Source organism: Periplaneta americana, chromosome 4, assembly GCF_040183065.1.
Source record: "Periplaneta americana isolate PAMFEO1 chromosome 4, P.americana_PAMFEO1_priV1, whole genome shotgun sequence".
NCBI classification, from domain to species: Eukaryota; Metazoa; Arthropoda; class Insecta; order Blattodea; family Blattidae; genus Periplaneta; species Periplaneta americana.
In genome coordinates, this window is record NC_091120.1 from 56622078 (window position 1) to 56644906 (window position 22829).

Below are 22829 nucleotides of genomic sequence, written 5' to 3' on the forward strand. Positions count from 1 at the left end.
AGGGCGCCCACAGGGGATAGCTAGTGGTAGCAATTACTACCACTGAGATTTTTATTTTTTATGTGTTTTTTTAATTCTCTCTACTTGTTCTCAAATCCTCGGTAATGAATTAAACAAAAGCAAGTGCTTTAAACTATGAATGCATGCACAAGGTAATTTAAATTTCAGAACTGGATATTTTTCATATTCATTTTCCTCTCTCCTCGTCCACCATTTCCTCTAATTTTCTGACTAGCTTGCTACCACTGAGATTGGATCCTGCGGGCGCCCTTGGTGAAAATACCAGATTCTACGAAGCAACATTCATAAAAGGCATTATTATGCAAGTTAACATAATAGGCTATATGCACTAAAACCAGAAAATGCATATAAAAATCTAAATATGTGATATTAAATCTAAAATCTTCAACATAAGCATTATGCATGAATAGCCGCAAAAAGGCGAAAACATACACAGAAAAAGTATGATTATTTGGAATCGATGTCATAAAATGAATATTTGCAAGTCTGAGAAATGTAACAAGCTTATATAAAAATATGCATTTGCATGGAAATCTGGGCTCTATTAATCACTATCTACTGGCAACAGAATTGCTGTACATTCTTGTTTTTTTTTTTTCTTTTTCTTTTTCTTTTTTTTTTTTTTTTTATAAATTTAAAATAATTACATAGAATGTTTAATAGGGGAAAAGGAAATGGCCACCCTACCGCATTATCTCCTGGTTTAGTTGCTTCATAAGTGATACCTTATTGGTGTCACTTATGAGGTTCAAACCTGTATTGGACAGTTGACTAAAAATAATGTTTAATAACATAATGTAAGGGTAAATAATATTGTAATTTATATTATGAACTAAGAGATTTATTTAAAGCAATACCTAATTTGGTACAAGGAATTACCGGTATGTTACTTTAATATACATATGTATAATAATAATTAACAAATTTAACTTCACAATACATAACAAAAATTATAGTCTAAAAACATAGTTCTAAAATAAGTAATTAATAAAATACCTAGACATAAGTAATACGATACTCAGTTAATTTGCGATTAATACAATACTATCCTGTATAAGTGAACATGAAGAAATGTAATGAAGTGTTTTTATGTGCAATAAATAAGTGAGACTTTTGTTTTTATTAAAGTGAATTTAATTTGATTAACAATTGATTAAATGGCGATCTTACTCGTGTTAATTGTGTAAGCATGTGAGGCTTACAGCTGTTTCGGTGCTTCTTCACACCATCCTCAGAGCCTACTAGATCTCGGCGTCATGTCGAAGTTCGCTGCCTGTTGTGTGGGTGCGTTCGATTGTTGAAAAGTGTTGAAATGTGGTGTCAAATAGTGTGTGTGTGTTCTGAAATTGATCTGAATTGACACCACATTTCAATACTTTTCAACAATCGAATGCACCCATACAACAGACAGCGAAGATCGAGATGACGCCGAGATCTAGTAGGCTCTGAGTATGGTGTGAAGAAGCACCGAAACAGCTGTAAGCCGCACATGCTTACACAATTAACACGAGTAAGATCGCCATTTAATCAATTATTTATATTCAAGTGTTAAAAGTAGTGTACGAAAGATTCAACATGGATTAATTTTATTAATTTATTATAGTATTTAAGAAAATATGTTCAGTGCTCAGTTCGCAACTACAATTCGCAACAATTGCCTTTATCTAAATAATTAAATCTCTCTCTCCTTTTAGGCGAAGACTTCTATAATCTCTGCAAATCATCTTATGAGGAAAAAGAAGACATAATGAACAGCCGTGATGACCAGGATCAAGAAGTGTCACAAAATATGCAAAGAAATATTCTCCATCTACCACATTAATAAGCTGCATTTGATTAAGCAAGACAAATTGTGCTACATTGGTTTAAGTTGGAGTAATCTAACTTATGTTAATGAATTGTAATGATATGGGAAGGAAATTCATTGTGGCGACATACAATACAATTTTTAGGTTATACTCTACATGTTCCAGATTCCTATCTATGTGACAACTTTATGTAGCCTACAGTACTGGCAAAAAAAACCGGACCGACCCTTATAGCTGATTTCAGAGCCTTGTTCACTCCAGAGCACGATAGACTGGTAACTAAGACTTTCGTGGTTCGAATCCTGCCTGGGAAGGAAACTTTTTTTTGTTCCTTAATCAAATTTATTCCCAATATTTTTCGATTGCAGCGATATTTTAGTACTTAATTAAGTTATTATTCCCAGAACATGAATTTTACTAGCAATCGAAAAGTATTGGGAATAAATTTGAATAAGGAACAAAAAAAAAAAGTTTCTTTCCCAGAGAGAATTCGAACTACCAAAGTCTTAGCTACCAGTCTATTGTGCTCTGGAGTGAACAAGGCTCTGAAATCAGCTACAAGGGTCAGTCCAGTTTTTTTGCCACTACTGTACACCCTTTGACACGGAAATTGAATCTCGCATTAATCCAAACGACACTTAGACAAATTGACACTACTGGAGAGCGACCATTTTCCGTGTCAAAGAGTAAACTTGTTATTCTCATATTCGCTAGGCTTTTCTAAACTTTACAAGTTTTGATATCCTTATTGTAATGAATCTTGGCTGTTCACAGATTTCATACTTCTGTTGTCATCCCTCTAATATCATTCCACACTGTTACGGCTGGAATCGAACGCACTTTCACCACTTTGGCATTACTTTGCAACTCACTGTTAAGCGGTACTTGGTTCCTCCATGATGTGCTGTATCCTGACAGATTTATTGCATCTGTGTTCCACCTCAGTTTTGCCAACAGGGACACTACAGCGAAAATAATCACTACAGCACTAATTAGCAGACTCTTCATTAATACCATGTTCTCCTGCTCATTTTCTCCACTTTTTGGTGAGTTCTCTACAGGCACAGCAGTTCTTCTCAGGCGTAAACTCTTCATATCTGTACGATTCTGGAGATCAGATATTGGTATAGATTCAATAGCAATACTTCTTTTTCCTCTCCCATGTGATGCAGCACCAATTGTATACAGCACCTAGGAATAACGTTTTTACACGAATTTGTAAAAATAAGAAGTGTAATAAATTCAATGATTTACCGGTACTGGTACTGTATTTGCTGGCATATAAGATACACCACTTTTTGTAAATATTTTTGAGGGAAAAAGTTTTGTCATTGAATATTGTAGTGAATTTACAGTATTTCAAATACAAAGGAATAAAAAACTTAAAATTGTTTAATGACACGTTAAAAGTGTTAAAATTTTTAAAAAAGGTTATGTACCTTAGATAGACGGCCCATTTCGACGCCGGTGCTGCGTCATTTTCAGTGTCCTTCAAACTACTGTTGTTCCTGTTGATCTTGCATTCTGCCATTTGCATTCATCAGTTGTAGGGGTGGGGGTGTGTTGCTCCCATGGTAGGTGGTGGTTGTTTGTGTGCTGTGTATCATGATGTCGAATAATGTGTGGGTATTGAACTGTAATTGTGTATTAAGTATATGTTGTGGGTGTGTTATTGTATGTTTGTATATTTCGTATTGTTCTAAGATGTTTAATTGTGAACTTTTTGGTGTGATGTATAGAATTTCCATATCTGTATCTGTTTAGATATTTCTGTGTTGTGTTATTTGTTTCAGAAATACCTAAATAATCACATCAAACATTCAAATAAATATAATTCAACTGGGGTTTACAAACTAAAATGCAATGGTTGCCCACATTTTTACATGGGACAGACAAGAAAAACCTTTCAAACAAGATATAATGAACACATTAAAGCTATAACCAAACCATATATCACATCAAATTATGCAGAACATATTATCAACATTAATCATGACTACAGTAATATAGAAACAGATATGGAAATTCTACACATCACACCAAAAAGTCCACAGTTAAACATCTTAGAACAATACGAAATATACAAACATACAATAACACACCCACAATATATACTTAATACACAATTACAGTTCAATATCAACACATTATTCGATATCATTATACATAGCACACAAACAACCACCCCCCATCATAGGAGCAACACACCCCCACCCCTACAACTGATGAATGCAAATGGCAGAATGCAAGACCAACAGGAACAACAGTAGTTTGTAGGACACTGAAGATGACGCAGCACCGGCGTCAAAAGGGGCCGTCTGTCTAAGGTACATCACCTTTTTTTTTTTTTTTTCAAATTTTAACACTTTTAACATGTCATTAAACAATTTTAAGTTTTTTAAACAAAAGTGTTAACATGAACCAGAATCAATGACAAAGGAATATGTAGATCTAATTCCATCAAATGCCTAATCTAACTAGGAGAGAATACCTTCTAATCTTCTTTGTCAAAACCCAGAAATTCATCTCCAGAGCTAAATGAAAAGTCACTTGAAACCTCTTCTAGATCACAATTAACTGAGTCCTCATACAACAAATTGTTCTCTGTACCATCCAGTGCATTACTAATGCCACGTTTCTTAATCATTTAAGACTCACCCTGTTTCAGGCCAATTTTAAAAGAAAAAAGTGCGTCTCATACGTCAGCAAATATGGTATATATTTTAAATTTTAGTACTGTATAATAATTATTTTATATCTACAATTTACATGTCAATCACTGTTAATAAAGAAATGTTACAAATTAAAGTTGTTTGGTTATATAGCGTCAGAGATTAATAAGATGTCGAAATTATACAGGTAGTGCAGTACAGACCATTGAACATACATATATTTAATAAACTTGTCCTTCCTCTTGTACTAAAAGTTTAATATTACGAAAATCATGTTTGTAGGATATAGCAGAAACTCCTCATATCAGCAATTCAGTCTTAATCTTAATCTTCGGGCAACAGCAATAAACGTTGAATGATGCAGAGGAAGATGAGGCTTTAGAAAGCATCTCTGACAAACTTTAAGCATTGATTCACTTAGTCTCTTCATAAATTAAGTGAATAAGTGAATAAATAATACACCAACAATGTCCATATTTGTCATGCAATTGTAAATGAATTCACTTCATTCACTGATATCATGTGTTTAATGTTCAGAGTCCTGTTGGCTAAAAAAAATTGAAAAAACAATTTTTTTTTACATATTTAAGTCTTACAGTATATTATTTAAATTTTGTGGGCCTAAATGTTGCAAATGAACTGTTAGATTCAGTATTGTGTAAACCGTCCACTACATCTACATATTAACAGGTAATGGTTTTCTTAATTTTATATAAAGCAATTCTAGAAATAGGTACGTCAAACTGTGAAAGAATAAATTTTATTGTAGCACATAAAATTATGTATGGTTTAAAAGAGCATTAAGAACCAGTACATACAATTTAAAAGTATGGCACTTTTTCTTCTTTTACAAAATTTGATTTAAAATTGAGAAAGACAAGAAGGCATGTTTTCATATGAAATATTGAACAAATAATGAAGATCTGCGTAAGTGAGATCATTACAAAGTAACCTAAAATGTAATGATCTCACAATATGAAACAGGTCAAATAGGTTCTGATTAAAAATAAATTTCTAAATAATTTTATACTGTATTATGCATATACATAATTTTGATATTAACACTGTTTCGTCTATGTAAGAGAATCAGCTAGTAAGTTTTGGAAAGAGTTTATATATAATATGGCTTAGGCTACACCTTAGTGATGGAAAGAAATTAAACAGAATTATCTATAAGAAGACGAAGTTAAAACAGCAGGTGTAACTGTGTTTATTCTCACAATTTTATATCATGTTAACAGACTGACAAGGTAACAGAATGGCATATTAGCAGACTCGCATGATTTTTTTGTCTGTAATATTAAACTTACTTTAGATTATACTAGATAGAATAAGGAGAATGTAATGAAATGATTGGAAATGTTAGCATTTTGAGTGGAAAAATTATCCCATTGGCCTCGTATTTAAATTCCCTGCACTTGGATTTAAATGTCCAGTTTGGGGATGAATGTGCAGTGTACTGTAAAAAATTGATGGAAAAATAAGTACGTAACGCAAGTTTATTTGCAAGATTTTAATGCAGAATTTATCAAAGGCTATGCCCAAAGTATGTACTTATTGATTACGATGTTTTTAGTAAGATGTTTTGTGTGGTAAATCTCATGTACCACAGCTCGACGAACGAGGCAATTGAGTTATGCATTTTTTTTAGCAAAAATATTATATTTTGATTAAGTATACGATACTGTTGTAGCAAGGAGCTGTGTTTTCTGTCTTGCAATCTCATAAATGAGACAATTAATTGAAAAGAAATTGAATTCAACTGAAAAACAAGCAAATTACTGAAAAAAAGGTTAAAAAATAGGAACTTGGTGAGGAAGTGAAAAGAAAATATGCAGAAGCACATACAGAAGAAGAAATCAAACTCTTTTAAAGAAGTCTAATTCAGATAATTCTTACATTCAAGGTAAATATCTGATAAAAACTTTTTAAGGTATATTCTACACGAAAATTAAATGGCAAAATAAAGACATAGGCTTCAACGATGTCACCTTCATCACTTAACAGAGAAACATTACTTACTAACTGTTCTCAAGGAAGCATAAACAGGATTAAATAAAAAAAAAAAAACTCTCGTATAAAAGTGTTATATTTTCTGAATCTGCTACTTCTCTATCTAAATTTGTTTTCTTATTGCTACGTATATCATAAAATGTAAAAGTGTGCATGATGTATAAGAATATGGGACTTATGTTCAGTACATTGTATGAATTAAATTAAATATAATGCTAGTATTTAAAATATTGTTGAACATATTTACGTAATTTAAGGGGAGAGGAGGGTATTTTTTTTTTTAACTTTTTTCCTATTTTGTGTAAAATATTAATTTTTTGTATGTAGAGAGCTCATAGCTATGGCAACTCAACCAAATAAAAATATTTCGAAAAAAAAATATTTAGGGGCCCAAATTTGAAAAAAACATACCCAATGCAGGATTGTTCTAAAACTGATATATCTAAACAGCTTTTAAAGATAGATTCAAACAGTTTTTTGCAATGTACTTGCAAAAGCATGTTCTACAAACTGTCTGTAACAGAATTTTGATATTAGTCCCTACGTTTGTAAAATAAACAATTAAAATTTAATAATAATTCTCTGATTTCCTTTCTTGCAAACAAACTGACGTATTTTTAAAATGAAATCAATTAACAAAATTCTGTTACAGAGCAAAGTTTCCTGATAGTCTAAAGAATGTGTGTTCTAAATTTCATGCATGTATCTTTAATAGTTCAGAAATTATATCTATTTTTGTCTGGCAATGTAGCAAAAAAAAAAATGAAGTTACTGGAAACCGATAAAAGCGGGCATGTGATTTAAAAATCCATAGCACAGGAAGTTTAAAAATGACGTCTCAACATCCGATAAGGGCACAAATACCCACAAATGTTATGCAATGCATTCCACACATATCAAAGGGTATTTTAAAGAAAAAAAAATTTTGAAAATTTAATTTACCGGAAACAACAATAGAAGTGGGCAAGTGATTTAAAAATCCATAACGCAGGAAGTTTAAAAATGGTGACTCAACATCCGATAAGGGCACAGATACCCACAAAATGTTATGCTATGCATTCCACACATATCACAGTGTATTTTAAAGATTTTTTTTTTTTTTTTTTTTTTTTTTTTTTTTTTTTTTTTTTGAAAATTTACTCATTTTTCACCAAAAAATACCATCCTCTCCCCTTAAAAAGTGAATATTGTTTATTAGGGAAATGATCCAGTTGTCCTGTAGTAAATTCTATGATGCTAGAAGTGGACTCGCTTAACAATGCTATACAAGTGAAATCTGACTGTACAAGTTTGTTTGAATTTACTGAGAAAAAGTTGTCAAATATTTTGCATAACACATTCATTAACACTGTAAACAGAATTCAGCATTCAACATATATACTGGATATGATGGAAAATATACAAGTAGATTTTTTAAGAAGTTTCATTACTAGTTTAATAATTTTATCTATAAAGAACAAAATGAAATTTGTCTGTCTATCGGAGCAACACAGATCACAGTATGTAGGCCTACTGCAGTTACCAGTACTTATTTTTGTAAGAGTCTTGAAGGAAAATCTACTCTGTTCTATACCGGTACTTTCATGTCTGCTTGCACTGAACAAGATAAATATGCAATGAGTTTATTTTCGGCTTTATCATTGAGAAGCTCCAGAAACAAACCAACATAAAAACTTTTCACATATTTTGAGATTGAATTTCCCTAAATTTCAGACAGAAGTTTATATTATGTGATAGATATGGGTAGGTATTACATATTATATGGTAGGAATTTTCTTCTTCCTGCTGCATAAAATGGAAAAGGTGTAGTTAATAAAATAGTGGCCTGAGAATTAGTTTTTATTGGTAAATATCGAATTATATGTACTTATGATTTTCTCTCTATTCTTACAACACAGCAAAAGACCAACATTTACATGATAAAGTGCCTGCAGCTGGCATTATGTCATTCATGCTTTGTCACAAATTAAAAAATTCCATGAAGCACCTACCAGTACGTGTTTTGGAAAAATATGTACCAGCGAATGAATGTTCAAAGCTGTATGCACTACTTTAAGGAAAATGAAAACTTATAGACTGATGACAGCTCTGTTCAACACATCAGGTAGAAAAATATTATTGTCTTTAACACTTGTATATCAATTGCATTATTTCACTAGATGCTGACAAGGTCAAAATTAAATTTCTCTATCAATTGGTTAATGTTTCCCTTTGGGTTATACCAGGTGTATACATTGTGGAAAAAAGGTTTGTTTTTCGAGAATAGATTTGTTACATATTAAAAAAATTCAAGTATATCAAGAATTCTTTGAAAAATCTAGTCTACCACTGATTTATTACATATTTCTGCTAATGAGCCATTTTGATTTTCAATAACGCTGGGATGTGACATTGTGTATTTCAGAGGATATCAGTGTGTTACTTTAGGAGTCAGTCTGTTACTAAGTTCCACTGTACAGGGTCTTTCATAAGTAACGAGTCTATCGAAAAATTAACTATTTGGATAATTTTTTGAAACGATGTTCATCCTCACAAGAAAGAACCCTTCCCGGTGCCGTACAGTCAATTCGGAAACAAACACCCCCCCCCTCGCCACCAGAGCTATTAAACGAAAGAATGGTTAGTGTTTTAAACCTTTATTAAAACACATAATGTAAAAACAGTTTCAATTGTTGAAAAATTATGGTCTACGATTTTCAAAATGTCTTCCGTTCTGCTGAATGCACAAATGTAAATGCCGTATCAACTCTTCATGGACTCTGGTGAGCATGTCAGGCATAACCATTTGTATCGTGTGTTCAATTCGTTTGACTAATTCAGGAATGGTGCGTGACTTAGTAGCATAGACATGATCCTTGATGAATCCCCAGAAAAAGAAGTCCAGGGGAGTCAAATCAGGTGATCACGGAGATCAACGGACTCTGTAGTGTAGGAGAAAAGTTTTTCGGGCTATGAGGCCGTGGTCTGTTGGTTGTGTGACCAAACGTTTCGTTCACTGCTGCGGTGAACATCTTCAGTGGTGTATATTGCTAGTGCGGCTGGTTCTACTGCGCGTGCTGATTACAGTCTGCGCTGGCTGCATCATTGTATATATAGTGCGGGGGGGGGGGGGGCTTGCCGTTGTCGCCTCGGTCCGCGCACGAATGTGCTTCACGGGCGGGTTTGCTGTTGCCTACACGATCTGCGTCCGGGGTTGTGTTGTTTAATTGTACTACGCGGGCAGGTTTGATGTTAGTTTTCCTTAATGCCGGATACCAGGCGTTGTTAACCTTGAGGCCTTCCTCTTTTCGATTGAAATTGTCCTTAGGTTTATAAATTTCAATCGCCTCTCGGTGTAGCCTCGCGTAGAAATGTGGTGTGTCACTGAGTGTATCGGTGTCTTTGAACCTAATTTTATGTTCGCCTTCCAGATAAGCATGTTCAGCTACAGCCGACTTATTCGCCTTCCAGATAAGCATGCTCAGCTACAGCCGACTAAAATTAGGTTTGAAGACACCGATACACTCAGTGACACACCACATTTCTAAGCGAGGCTACACCAAGAGGCGATTGAAATTTATAAACATAAGAACAATTTCAATCGAAAAGAGGAAGGCCTCAAGGTTAACAATGCCTGGTATCCAGCATTAAGGAAAACTAACATCAAACCCACCGGCGTAGCACAATTAAACAACACAACCCTGGACGCGGATCGTGTAGGCAACAGCAAACCCGCCCGTGAAGCACATTCGAGCGCGGACCGAGGCGACAACAGCAAGTCGCCCCCCCCCTCCCGCACTATATATACAACGATGCAGCCAGCGCAGACTGTAATCGGCACGTGCAGTAGACCCAGCCGCACCAGCAATATACACCACTGAAGATGTTCATCGCAGCAGTGAACGAAACGTTTGGTCACACAACCAACAGACCACGGCCTCATAGCCCTGAAAACTTTTCTCCTATTGACGCCGGCCGTGAAAGCCTACACTCTAATATCTGTAGTGTAGATTTATCATTTAATTGGAAGTCTTCATCCAGCTGAGTGTAAGAGTCCTCACTTCTTACAAGTATATTTTATTTCAGATGTTGACCAATTGTCTATTAGGTTTAATATAGTATCAATCTTACAGGTAGAATTGACTGAACAACTCCAGAAAGTACTGCATGATAATAACAGTTAAATTCATATTTTTAAATACAACTTTGAAAATGATTCAGGAGCAAACGACTTACTGCATACAAAAAGCTATTATTCGTTAAGTAATTACCAAAACTGTATTTAGATTTAAGTCAATAATATTTATTTCTAACAAGTGCAGCGAAGGACATGGGTATGGCTAGTAAAGAATATATTTATACTGTATTGTTATTAGCTGTAAAATTCATGTAAGTCTATAGTGAATAAAAATGAAAAAGACAAAATTATGTACACTTATTATCATAGTGTCAATAAAAACCCACCTGTAGGTACCATGTGTAACCAGAATTAATCCTGTACAGAGGATCTACTTTAAGAATAAACCCATCCACTCCAGAGTAATGCACGACCTGTTCGTATTCAGGAAGATCAGATGCAAAGTATACTTCAAGTGGAATGTCATTGTAGTACTTGTCTGCAGAGTATGGATTGTCTCTATCCTGTTGGAGAAATTATGCATTTGTAAGTAGATACAATGATTATTTATTTCAATTAGATACACATTTACCATGATTAAAATAATTATCATTCAAATTTCTTCTAATATCTGGCAATCACATTTTCAAAATTTGTGTAAAAGCTCAGTGCTCCATGAAAAGAAGTCACGTAAGCTACTTATTCTTTCCTGTATTTATTTTTTGCATATTTATTGTCAAATTGTCTTCTCGTAAAGTTAAGGCATGCTTATCAAATTTTCAAACAGTAATAAGGCCAGTTTTTTTATTCCCTGTTTTACTATGGGATTATTTTGTGTAATTATCCTGGATTGCTTAAGTAGGTGTAGATATTACTGCCCCTATAACCAGTCTCAATACTGAGATTTAATATTCTCCAACTAATCCAGAACTGTTGAGGAAGCTGTTACAGCGGCGTATCCAGGCCCACCCAAAAAATTTGCGAATATTTTAGTTTTTTTTAGGGAAAACTCTCAACATTAAAAATAAGCCATGGATCCAGAGCAATAATAAAATTAAGATAAGAAATCAAAAATGTGTTCATTTTTTCAAGAGCCAATTTAACTGTGTTAGGTTGGGCCTAAAAAAACTGTCTGGCAGCGATAAAAAGAAGGAAGCTGTGGAGGCTACTGGATTGTTACATCAGCTAGAAAATTTGATACCTTATTTTATTTGATATAGACGATATCCTTGTTCTTGCAAATTCACTATCGGAAGCACCTCAGTCTTCAAAAATGGATATTAGTAAATGTTCGTCCCTCATTAAGGCAATGATAGAAAGCTATTCAAAGCTCTGAAACGAAGAAAAATTCGAAGAATTTTATTCCAGTGCTGTTTGTATGACAGAAGTTTTCGGAATCAGTGTCTCTGCACAAGAAAAAAGAAATCATCGACCACCTCAATCTCTGGTAATAGACTATTTCGTTACTGATGATCATAAACAAATAAATAGATGATGATGGTGGCGCTACGCTGAAGAGTAAAGAGTTTCGATTCAGAGCAACAAGATAAGGTTTTACTGAGAGCAAGTTTTTATAATATACTCGATAGTGTCATATCAGAAATAAAAAGACAGTTTGAAGAAAATTCTGTTTTCTGTGAAGCAGTATCAGTTTGTGATCCAAAGTCTTCTGATTTCATGAACTTCAAGACGTTGCAAGAACTGACTGACTTGTACGGATCTTCAAATTCTGTGTTAAACATAAACAAGGAACTTCTAGAGAAACAGTGTTCCCTAGTGAAATCAATGAATATTAAATCAAAACGTGTGTAAGACTTTTTCTGCATCAAGACGAATAAAAACTTATATCAGGACAACCATGTCAAGCACAAGGCTTTGTAATCTAGCAATTTTATCTATCGAGAGGAAGAAAAGTTGGAATTTGTTGAAGGACCCATCATCACTGGTCAACAGATTCGTTGCTAGGAAATCTCGACAGCTCCAGTTCAACTTATGAAGCATTTGTATAGGTATGACTTGCATGATTGCTTATCATAATTTTGCATGTTATCAAATAAGACTTCCGAGAATAAGTTTCAAGTCATTGCCAGGTACTTTGTAAACCCTGCATATCTGGCCCACCCAAAATAATTAGTCTGGCTACGCCATTGAAGTTGTAGCTAAATTTTCACAACCATATAACATGAATGGTTTTATGTATGCTTAAGGGAAATAAAAATAAATAAACAAACGATCTCACGTCATAGATTAACTGCAAGCAAAGAATTGGCTCTCTTCTGACAAAGGAAAAATTTTACAGTCTGTACAAAAGAAACCAAATGTCCTGGAAAGGTACAAAAACTTGCCCAGACGTGTTAAAACATATTTAACAAGAGCCAGAACAGGTCACATTGTCACACAGTTGTACCTACACCGATTTCACATTTCTGATAATCCTACTTGTCCGTGGTGTAATAATCATGATGAAGATCTGGAACACATTCTTCTATACTGTCCATCCATAAATCACAAAAGAAGTAAATTAAAATCATTAGTACAAGTTGCAGAAGACACAGCCCTGCAGTATATATTGACTACACCGCAACTCTGGCTACTAGCAATAGGCATCTATAGTGAACACCGATCAAAATACCCCTCATTTCTTGTGAAAAACAACTGAATAGACTACAATGGACTATAGTGGACTTTATGTTGTCAGCAAACAGCTGGATATATTAAGAAGATTGAACATCCCCATTTGGCTCTTGCAATAAATTCTTTTCAGAATTCTACTTATTTTAGTAGCTTTCTCTGCTTCTTTTTTGTATGGTTCTTCCATGTTAATTTTTAGTTGAGGTACATGCCAAGATATTTTGGTTCTTGTTGATTGCTATCTTTTCCATCTATTTGCAACTGAATGTTTAGTAAATTATGATATAAGGTGTAAGCCTGATAGAATGTTTTGTCAGTATCAGTATTAATTATCTTATTACCTTTTTACGTTGCTAAAGAAGTGTTTTGTACCTTGAGTCACAACAATCCACACCGTAATGGACCAAAGATTTTCAAACTCCATATTCTAAGGTAGGTTACTAAAGGATTTAATACACTATATTGAAATATACAGAGGATATTTTATTAAATTAATAAAAACTTATTTTAAAATTAAAGAACTTGTAGGAGTTTCGTAACATCTATTACCACTCCAGAGAGAGGTTTCACCTGCCTAAAAATTTACTATATTAATTAATTAATAATCTCACCAGCAAGAGAAAAGAGTGTTTAATTTTTGGAGAGGTCTGAAGACAACCATATTGAGATCCAGCATTGTTTGGATCAAACCGAGGAATATAACCATCTGCTCCAGCACACAAATATAGGCGCTGTATAGCAAGGCTGTATGCTGAATGCAGGTGCTGTGAGGCATGCCATAGGACTCGTCCATATACCGCATCTCCTGGAGAAAACACTCCTGTATAATCCTGTTGACATACAATAACACTGTGGTAGCTACAGATATTTCTTTCTTTTCTCTTTTTTCTATTAGTTCATACATTTTTAAGCATAATAGAATGTGTTTAGCATTGCTTCTTTTTATGAAGAATAAACAAGGCACCTCACGTCATAGATTAACTTCTCGAAATGAGAAGGTCCAAATCAGAAACTACCTGTTTTTTCTTGTTGTAATTAAAATTGAACACTAATGGCTATCAATTGCTCTACATATGCTCCCACCTCAGGAATGGAATTATTCAAACATTCAGAGTAGGCAGGGTTGCCAGATATTAGATCTACAATGGTGGGACAGCCTTTTTCCATCAAGGTACTTACATTTTATCTTAAAGGAAGAGTGATATGGATATGGGCAGAGTTGACATTTTCATGACTGTACAAAAAAAAAATCCTTTATATGCAGTTGAAGAAACTAATATAAATCTCAAAATTGAAATTTTAATAAAAAAAAACATTGTAGATACAGGTTTTCAAGTACAAAACAATATTTATCCAGCTGAAGGTTACATCATGTTTCTCTGGCGTCTTTCTGAAGGGCTTGTGGCAATAATATATTAACGTAATATCTTAATAGTAGTTCTATCTCATAGATTTCCCCAGCTGTTTATTATTAATTGTAAAGCACAAATTCCAAAAAAATGTTGTCATAATGTGACAAAATATTTAAATCTCAATGTTTATTAATTGATTACAATGACATAAATTTATTGATACCTAAATTCATATTTATTTTATGACTTAGCATATTACTGTTCAAAACCCAACATTTAGCATACAGTAGCCTATACATTTTCGTACATATTTATCTCTGGACTTTATCATTTTCAACAAGCTTTTTTCCATTCTCTGTGCCATGCATTTTTCATAAACGTCTCTTTTTAAATGTTCAGAAAAATTATATTCACCACTGAATTCGCTGCCACAAACCTTACACTTGCCAAAATATTCGTTTTTTTCCAATGTGCAAACCTACATTGTTAAGAAACTTAAATTAATTTAAATTTAATGTAGCTAATTATTTAGGTCTACAAGAAAATAGTTACTAGGTAACAACAAAATTATACAAGTGATATTAATTTTCTAAAGAAGAGACTTTTTGCATCCTGCCTCGAATCGAAGTGGGACTCAAGATTTTTACATGGAAATCGGGACATGTCCCGCCAAATCGGAACATTCTGGCAACTCTGAGAGTAGACCTAAATAAGACTCGCAAAAATGTTGGTTTTGAAAGCCCAAAACGTTTGAAATAATCCAAATATGAATATCCTCTCAAGTATTATTTAAAAAAAAATACACATACAGTATCTAGCTATTTAATTAACCTTGAAGTTTGAGTTTAAGAAAAGTGTTTGTTGAGAGAATAACCAGCCCCTTGCCAAGTAAGGACAGTACAGTGCTGCTGTCTTAATACTTCTGTCTTTGTCCGATTTAATTTCGGATTTTTCTGTTTCAGTAGCTGTCCTCTCTTTAACTTTGAGATCTGTTTTCTTATTACAGTTACTCCTCTGGAGTTCCAACGTTGCTGTTGAAGATTTTTATTACTTCACTTTTGATCTTCATCCTTGCCAACACGGCAAGCCATATCTGTTATGGAAACAGATAGCCAGAAGCAGCTTTTGACCTTGAGATTGGTTGGGACACAAAAGAGAAAATATTTAAAAAAATGTAATAGTCAAGAAATAAAAACTCACCTATAACTTCTGGTTTTGGGAGGGCCTAACTCCTTTTGATAAAACTCTGTTCTCTTAGCATAAAGCTTTACTTTGTAAATATTTTACTTCATTCATTTTGAACCACAATACTTACCGGCAATCACTTCGGAACAAGATTTTCACTCATAACTGATTAAAATAAAAGTATGTTGTTGGTCACTCGATTGATATAATTTATAATTCATGTTAATTAAAACTAGATGTCACTTTGTCACTTAATAGTAAGACTCGACTTCACACAGAGTAACTCACAAAGAAATGGATAAAGAAACATGCAATGACCACTTACTTACTTACTTATGGCTTTTAAGGAACTCGGAAGTTCATTGCCACTCTCACATAAGCCCACCATTGGTCCCTATCCTGTGCAAGATTAATCCAATCCCTATCATATCCCTCTCTCAAATCCATTTTAATATTATCCTCTCATTTACGTCTGGGCCTCCCCAAAGGTCTTTTTCCCTCCGGCCTCCCAACTAACACTCTGGATTCGCCCATATGTGCTACATACCCTGCCCATCTCAAACGTCTGGATTTAATGTTCCTAATTATGTCAGGTGAGAATACAATGCGTGCATTTCTGTGTTGTGTAACTTTCTCCATTCTCCTGTAACTTCATCCCTCTTAGTCACCAATATTTTCTTAAGAATCTTATTCTCAAACACCTTTAATACATCTTTAATCTCTGTTCTTCTCTCAAAGTGAGAGTCTAAGTTTCACAACTATACAGAATAACCGGTAATATAACTGTTTTATAAATTCTAACTTTTAGATCTTTTGACAGCAGACTAAATGACAAAAACTTCTCAACCGAATAATAACACAGTGCACCCTCTGTAGAAATCAGGACTCCATCATGGATAGAGAACATTTGCTACAATGCCCAACAATAAAGAAGATAGATGCTGATTTACCATCGCAGTTATATTACCGCTGTGTGTAAGTGTTAAAAAGTAAAAATGAAAAATGAGTATTAGGAACATGTGTTGGTAAGGGAGGGATTTATCACAAATTACAACTACAAGAAATCATTTGTCTTACCACATTGTAATCTGATTCTGAAGGTCTAGAAACAAAGACTGCTCTATCATTGCTAAGTGTAAAATAAGTGTTAAGATTGTAGACAAGTGGAGTAGGACGAGAACTCTGTTTGAACACAATGGGAAGTTTCAACTCTGCTGGCGTGTGAGGTGTGCAATCATCTGAGATCTGTCTGCTCTGCGTTCTCTGGTATTGCTGGGAGCCAAGCACTGTACAGGGAATCAATTTTATTGTATATTCTCCACTATAGTCCTGAAACACACAAGTGTTACAAAATAAAAAAAAATATTAAATGGATTTAAATCTAATCAAAATAACTTTATTTTACTCAATCGCTCTGCAGAATAGAATATCTTACAGCTATAAGCCTTTAACCTTTATAAAATATTTGGTATTCAGGATAATGATAGTATTTGAGTAAATGTTATTCATGTCAAAATTCATTAAACTTAAACATGGAAATTTTAAAATATAATATACATAGAAAATAAATTCCTCCTCTTCAAAATACTGTTGGCATGTTGTTATTTTTATTATAGATAAAAGATTTATCAAACTCAATATACCACATAAATGTTGTTTTATTTGCAGATGACATTAAAGCAATGAAGTCAGACAGTAGTTTGTTGGAAAATTATACACTATCTGATGAAATGTAATAAACGAATACTTTTTCAATGGGAACCAGCACACTATGGGTTATCTGATAAAGAAGATGCTGACTGTCTTGCTAAGAAAGGAAGTAAACTCTTACAAAACTCCATGTCAACTTTATTATTTTCAACAGTTGAAAGATTAATCGACTCAAAATATCAACATCATCATCAAGATATAATATTATACCATTTCCACAAAATTTCAACTAATAAAAGATGGGAGTGTCTCCAACTTTTTTTTTACTAATGGAGGATTCTTGACTGTTCGTCATTTATCCATATGAAGACAGTTGTGTACACCAATAAAGGAGTATCTCAGTGTACAACAAAATATGATTCCTGAGTATCCAAGAAAAAGTGCAGTTGCATCTTTTCGATTACTCAAAAGACATGACTGTTTGTCAAAACACTTGAACAAAATTGCAATTTTTTCTTCATCACTTTGTCCATTGTGTAGTCTTCAGGAAGAAATGGACCAGAATCGTCTTCAGCGATGTCCAGTCCTTTCCTCTATATCCACTGTATGTGAGAAATATTGGAGAGCAAGAATGTTAATGGCTTTATTGTTAACAATTCAACATTAGTTAATAATAGGAACAACAAAGCAACATAGCTCAGTGGTAGAGCGCCTGACCGGAGAACAGGAAGTCGCAGGTTCGATTCCCGCTTGAGGTTGTGAAATTTTTCTTTCATACCATGGCATGATTGTGACTATAATAGTATTTAAATTCACTTGAAACAATTTACAGTTTATATCCTTAAGGCTTCTTATGTACACAGATGCGTCCAGATTGAACAGAGAGCAGGAATATATTCTACATTTTTTAATTTGTACCGGTATGTGTCAGCAAAAAAACTTCCATCCATTTTGATGGACAAATTCAGGTAATATAGATGGCACTAATACAACTCCTTTCTAAAATTAACATATTTCAACATGTATTGATTCTAATAATTCATCAGCAGCAATAGCATCGCATCATATGAATGACCAATCTTCATCAAAATAGTATAAATAAAAAAGATCATCAAATTATGGTATTTACAAAACAACTAGTCACTCATATCGAGTGCACCTCAGCACATGTGTGGACTTCGGTCCTGCGTTCATAGACATCTATGACGTAGTGCAGAGGGCGGCCACTAGAGGGAATCCAAGAGGTGGAGCTTAATCTGAGACGATTCTGACCGGCGTCGGAGTTGTATCCGGTGTGGCTTAGTGGACAAAGCATCAGCACGTAGAGCTGAAAACCCGGGTTCAAATCCCGGCACCGGAGAGAATTTTTCTCCGTTCCATTACTCTTTCATCGTATGATGACGCAGAATATCTGCATGAAAATATCATATGTACTTCGGTACATTAAAATAATATATAAAATACAGTTATTCATTTCCATTTCCAGTGAACGCCTTAACATTGTGGGGAACATAGAAAAGATGGTCTTTATCAATTGTAGAGTTTCCTATCTAAAATATCACCATCCAAATACTTTGCAACCTCTGCTATGAAACAAGAAAGCGAATGGAAAATATTTAATCATTAGACTGCTGCTGCTCTGCTACTACTACTGAATAATGCTATAAATTTGCTACATCATAACAAATAAGTCTCTTGCTCATATGTATTTTCATCTGGGCTTTAGCATTAATTAAATAAACTTAATGTTTTCTGTTGGATTGATATTAGTTATTAGTATCTGGTTTTGATTTAATATTTTTAGTTATTATTTTAATTTTATAACTTTCTGCGTTTGAGTTTTAAAAGATAGCAAGTGTACATCTTTAAATCCAACCCAGTGTTCAAATTTAGGAATCCTTATAATTTTCTCATATTGTAATAGTGGTTGCATTTCAATTATAGATCAACAGAAAATACTTACTTGTAAACTGTATATGCTAATAGCTCTCCAAGTTTGTTCGGGACCATCCCAAGTAGTCTGAGACCAAACGAGATGTAGAGTAAAGTTGGTGTTTACATCAGAAGGAGGCACTACTTCAGACATTACTCCTGGCAAGGAGTGATGCGAAATTACAAAACATCCTCGAAATTGAGCCACTGTCCCAAAATCAACAACCAGCCTTCCATCTTCATCAGCAGAAACTCTCACGATCTAAAAAATAACAATTTTGAAGTTTAAAATCAAAGAAATGCTGCCAGTCCCGTACTTAAGTACCTACTGCAATGCCCATGAACCCGAAAAAATGTTGCATCCTCACCAATTTATTTATGTAAATCTTAAGACATTTAGCAGTCAAACTGAAAAAGCAAAAAAAGTGGCATGTACAGTAACAACAACCTATTATCTAAAGCAGGCAACTGCGAAGTAGAGAAATATCGAAAATTTATTTTCAGCTCGATTTTTTTTATTTTCTCAAAATTTTGCTGTTGCTACAACTATTCCGTCCTGGACTCAGGTCCATGTGGCCCATGCATAAAATACGGCCCTGCCTGTTGCTACAACGTAACAGTATGTGTTAAAATTGATACCTTTTTGCAAATAAAAAAAAGAAATATATTACATTAAGTATTTATAATGCTTTTCATCGAAACACCGATGCTAATTTTCTTGTAAACTGGATATCACCAGATAAGATTTTTCTGACATTTCCTAAAAAAGAAATGTTTAAAATGGGCTTATGTGAAATCCCACAAAATTGTATATTTTTGTTTATAATTTCTTACTATACGAAACTTACAGTGTCTTGTAAATATAATTTAATGTTTGTAATGACTCGACAATGCTTTAAAAAATGTAGGAAGACCTGAAAAAAATTATTTTCATCACAGCAAGTAATGTGAGCAGTAATTAATTTTGTAAAACATAAATGGTGTACAGATCGTTGAGAATTAAATCTACACTAAGGCTCTATATTTGTTTTAATTTGTATGTATGAAATGGATTTCTTTGTAATAAGTTTTGGTACTAAATCCTAACAATCACAGTCTAATGCCATATACAAGAAAAAAAAAATTGTGAAATAATATTACTCAATTGTGACCATAATGCATAGCATTATTACTACAAACATAAAGATTGTCAAAGTAGGCACAGAGATTGCCAACATGATTTGTTAAACACTCAACACTGTAAGAAATGAAATGAACATAACACGCGAAAGTTTGGTAGGCCTACAGTAAATGAAAGTCACAGAGAATTAATTTCAAGGATTAGTTATCGTTTCTGTACTACAGTAGAACCTCAATTTTCCGTGGTAATGAAGGGGTGGACTGAACGGTTAATCAAAAAAATCGGATAATCCATACAAAAAAGATGTTCATTAATTATGAACATAATACTTACAGTTTCACAGTTTTCCTTGTGATCTTATTTTTAATATGTTAGATAGTGGATTAAAAGTTCATTATTTAAAGTCCTGTTATCAACAACGGATTTTTAAGGGCCTTAAGAGCCCTGTAATGGCTGTCTACCAGTGGCGGCTCCTGCGTATTTCTTAAGAGGAGGAAAGAAGGTAACAGGACGAAATGACACCTTCTTGAATGAAACATGCTACAAATTAGCCAACATGCACACATGTAAGACCAGGTAGTGTTGGGGTTAGCCTTCCCTTCTGTATAGCAATAATCTGTTCTTGTAAACTGAGTTTCCTAAATTTTCCATAAAATATGTTTTCACTTCCATTCATTGTTGAATAATTGCACAAATTAACAATTACAAGGAAATTCACCTCGCAGCATTTTTCGAGCACACTACAGCATCACACGTGTTGGAAGAGACTATAGCTACTAACACGTAATCGGAACCGCGGAAATGGGAATGGGAAATAATCTGAGGAAAGCGAGAACACTGCACCCACCCACGTGGTCTGTGTTGCCACATGTACATTTTACAAGTTCAGTATCACGTTCTTTTGAAGAATATCAGTTCTCGTAAAGTCATACTACCATTATTGTTCAAAGTTGCCGGTGGCCAATTTTTTATGTTAAAAATAATGTAGTTTGGAGTACCTACTTTCAATTTCAAATATATTTGTACAAAACTGACAACTTGGCTGTTGGCCTGTCTAGTAAACAATGAATAGAAGTGAATTTCAGGGGCCAAAAAGATCTGCGATACCAACGTAGAACTATTTCCTCTTTGTTTTATATAAACACGACTTTAACTTTCAAATATCCTTGAAAGTTTCAAACCATGAATAGTAGCCTATATAAAGTGCAGTGGCGTATACTGGTTAAAGGGTTTGGGCTACCGCTGACCCTATTATTACACAAAATATATCTAACAATTACTTTAATTTTAATTACTATGGTAAAACTAATAATACAAAATTATTACATTATGTTATATTATAAACTTTTTCTTTTGTAATTTCCTTGGGCTACCGCCGGTAGCACCGGTAGCCCGCAAAATACGCCCCTGATAAAGTGCAATGAATAATATTTTTGATTTATAATTTTAGAAAAAAAGTTTATACAGTGCCTTTCATAGCATTGCGTTAAAACTATTTTATTGTGCCTCCTCCTAGATGTGTTATAGTCTGGTTGAATGCAAGATCGTTAGATGGCAGCGGTAGCGAGATTGCTGCACGACCAGTCGGTTTCTATTTCCCGCCCATGACTGATTCAGAGGAGGATCTCCTCCCTCTCTGTTCATTTATTCGCTTTAAAACTCTGCTTCTTTCTCTGGCCACTAGTGCGCTGTTGTCTATGTATGCTAACTGCAGTAAAGAGGAATGGCTTGGCTTTCCTCCACACAAACAATCTCGCACCTTTCTTACAGTTTCTAGCAGCACATGAGCGCGCATCGTTTAAAACTCGATCAACCGAGGTTTTCTTATAACTGTGAACTTAAAAATTATCGAATCTTCCTTGAATTTCAAGCCACATATTTTATTTGGTATTTACTTTCGAAAGAAGAAAAATGTGAGGAGGACGTTCCTCCCTTCCCTCCCCCGAGGAACTGCCTCTGCTGTCTACGAAAAGACAGGAATAGGGTATAGTAGAGGTCTTATATAGTGGATTTACAAACATTATACAACTTATCTACGTCTGTTATTAAATTGTGTACAATTATTGTACTGCAAATCTCATATTCTAATGCGACACGAGCCACAGTTTTTTCTTTCCCAAACCGGTCAATAATTTGCACTTTTTTTATACTTAACACAACATGTTTTCTTTCGACACCCATGGAAGACATTTTTCCTAGAACTCGAACAATAGGACATGGACTGAATTGTGCAAGGGTTTGCAATTGTGAAGTTCCTGGGAACATTTGAGTAGCTTAATATCAAAGACGGACATCTGTCGTCTCCAAAGTTTTGATCCAGAGGCAATTTTTTAATTCACAGTGTTCTTT

The 22829-nt window shown here is 34.0% G+C and overlaps 1 protein-coding gene and 1 long non-coding RNA gene across 4 annotated transcripts in view; one reads left to right on the forward strand and one right to left on the reverse strand.

Annotated features, from left to right (window-relative positions):
- Positions 1–2062, forward strand: part of LOC138697820 (uncharacterized) — a 174981-nt gene extending 172919 nt beyond the window's left edge. Inside the window, exon 5 of the long non-coding RNA XR_011331619.1 lies at positions 1716–2062. This is a non-coding gene — a long non-coding RNA (uncharacterized lncRNA). The remainder of the gene's footprint in view (positions 1–1715) is intronic.
- A 256-nt stretch (positions 2063–2318) lies between these two features.
- The window catches only part of LOC138697819 (extracellular matrix organizing protein FRAS1-like), an 89844-nt gene continuing 69333 nt past the window's right edge, over positions 2319–22829 (reverse strand). For all 3 annotated transcript variants that reach the window (XM_069823350.1, XM_069823351.1, XM_069823352.1), the window contains 5 exons: positions 19392–19622; positions 16856–17107; positions 13853–14071; positions 10958–11134; positions 2319–3020 (listed from right to left, as the gene is read on the reverse strand). In XM_069823350.1, the coding sequence (XP_069679451.1) occupies positions 2607–3020; positions 10958–11134; positions 13853–14071; positions 16856–17107; positions 19392–19622 (1293 nt within the window). In that variant the 3' untranslated portion in view covers positions 2319–2606. The remainder of the gene's footprint in view (positions 3021–10957; positions 11135–13852; positions 14072–16855; positions 17108–19391; positions 19623–22829) is intronic.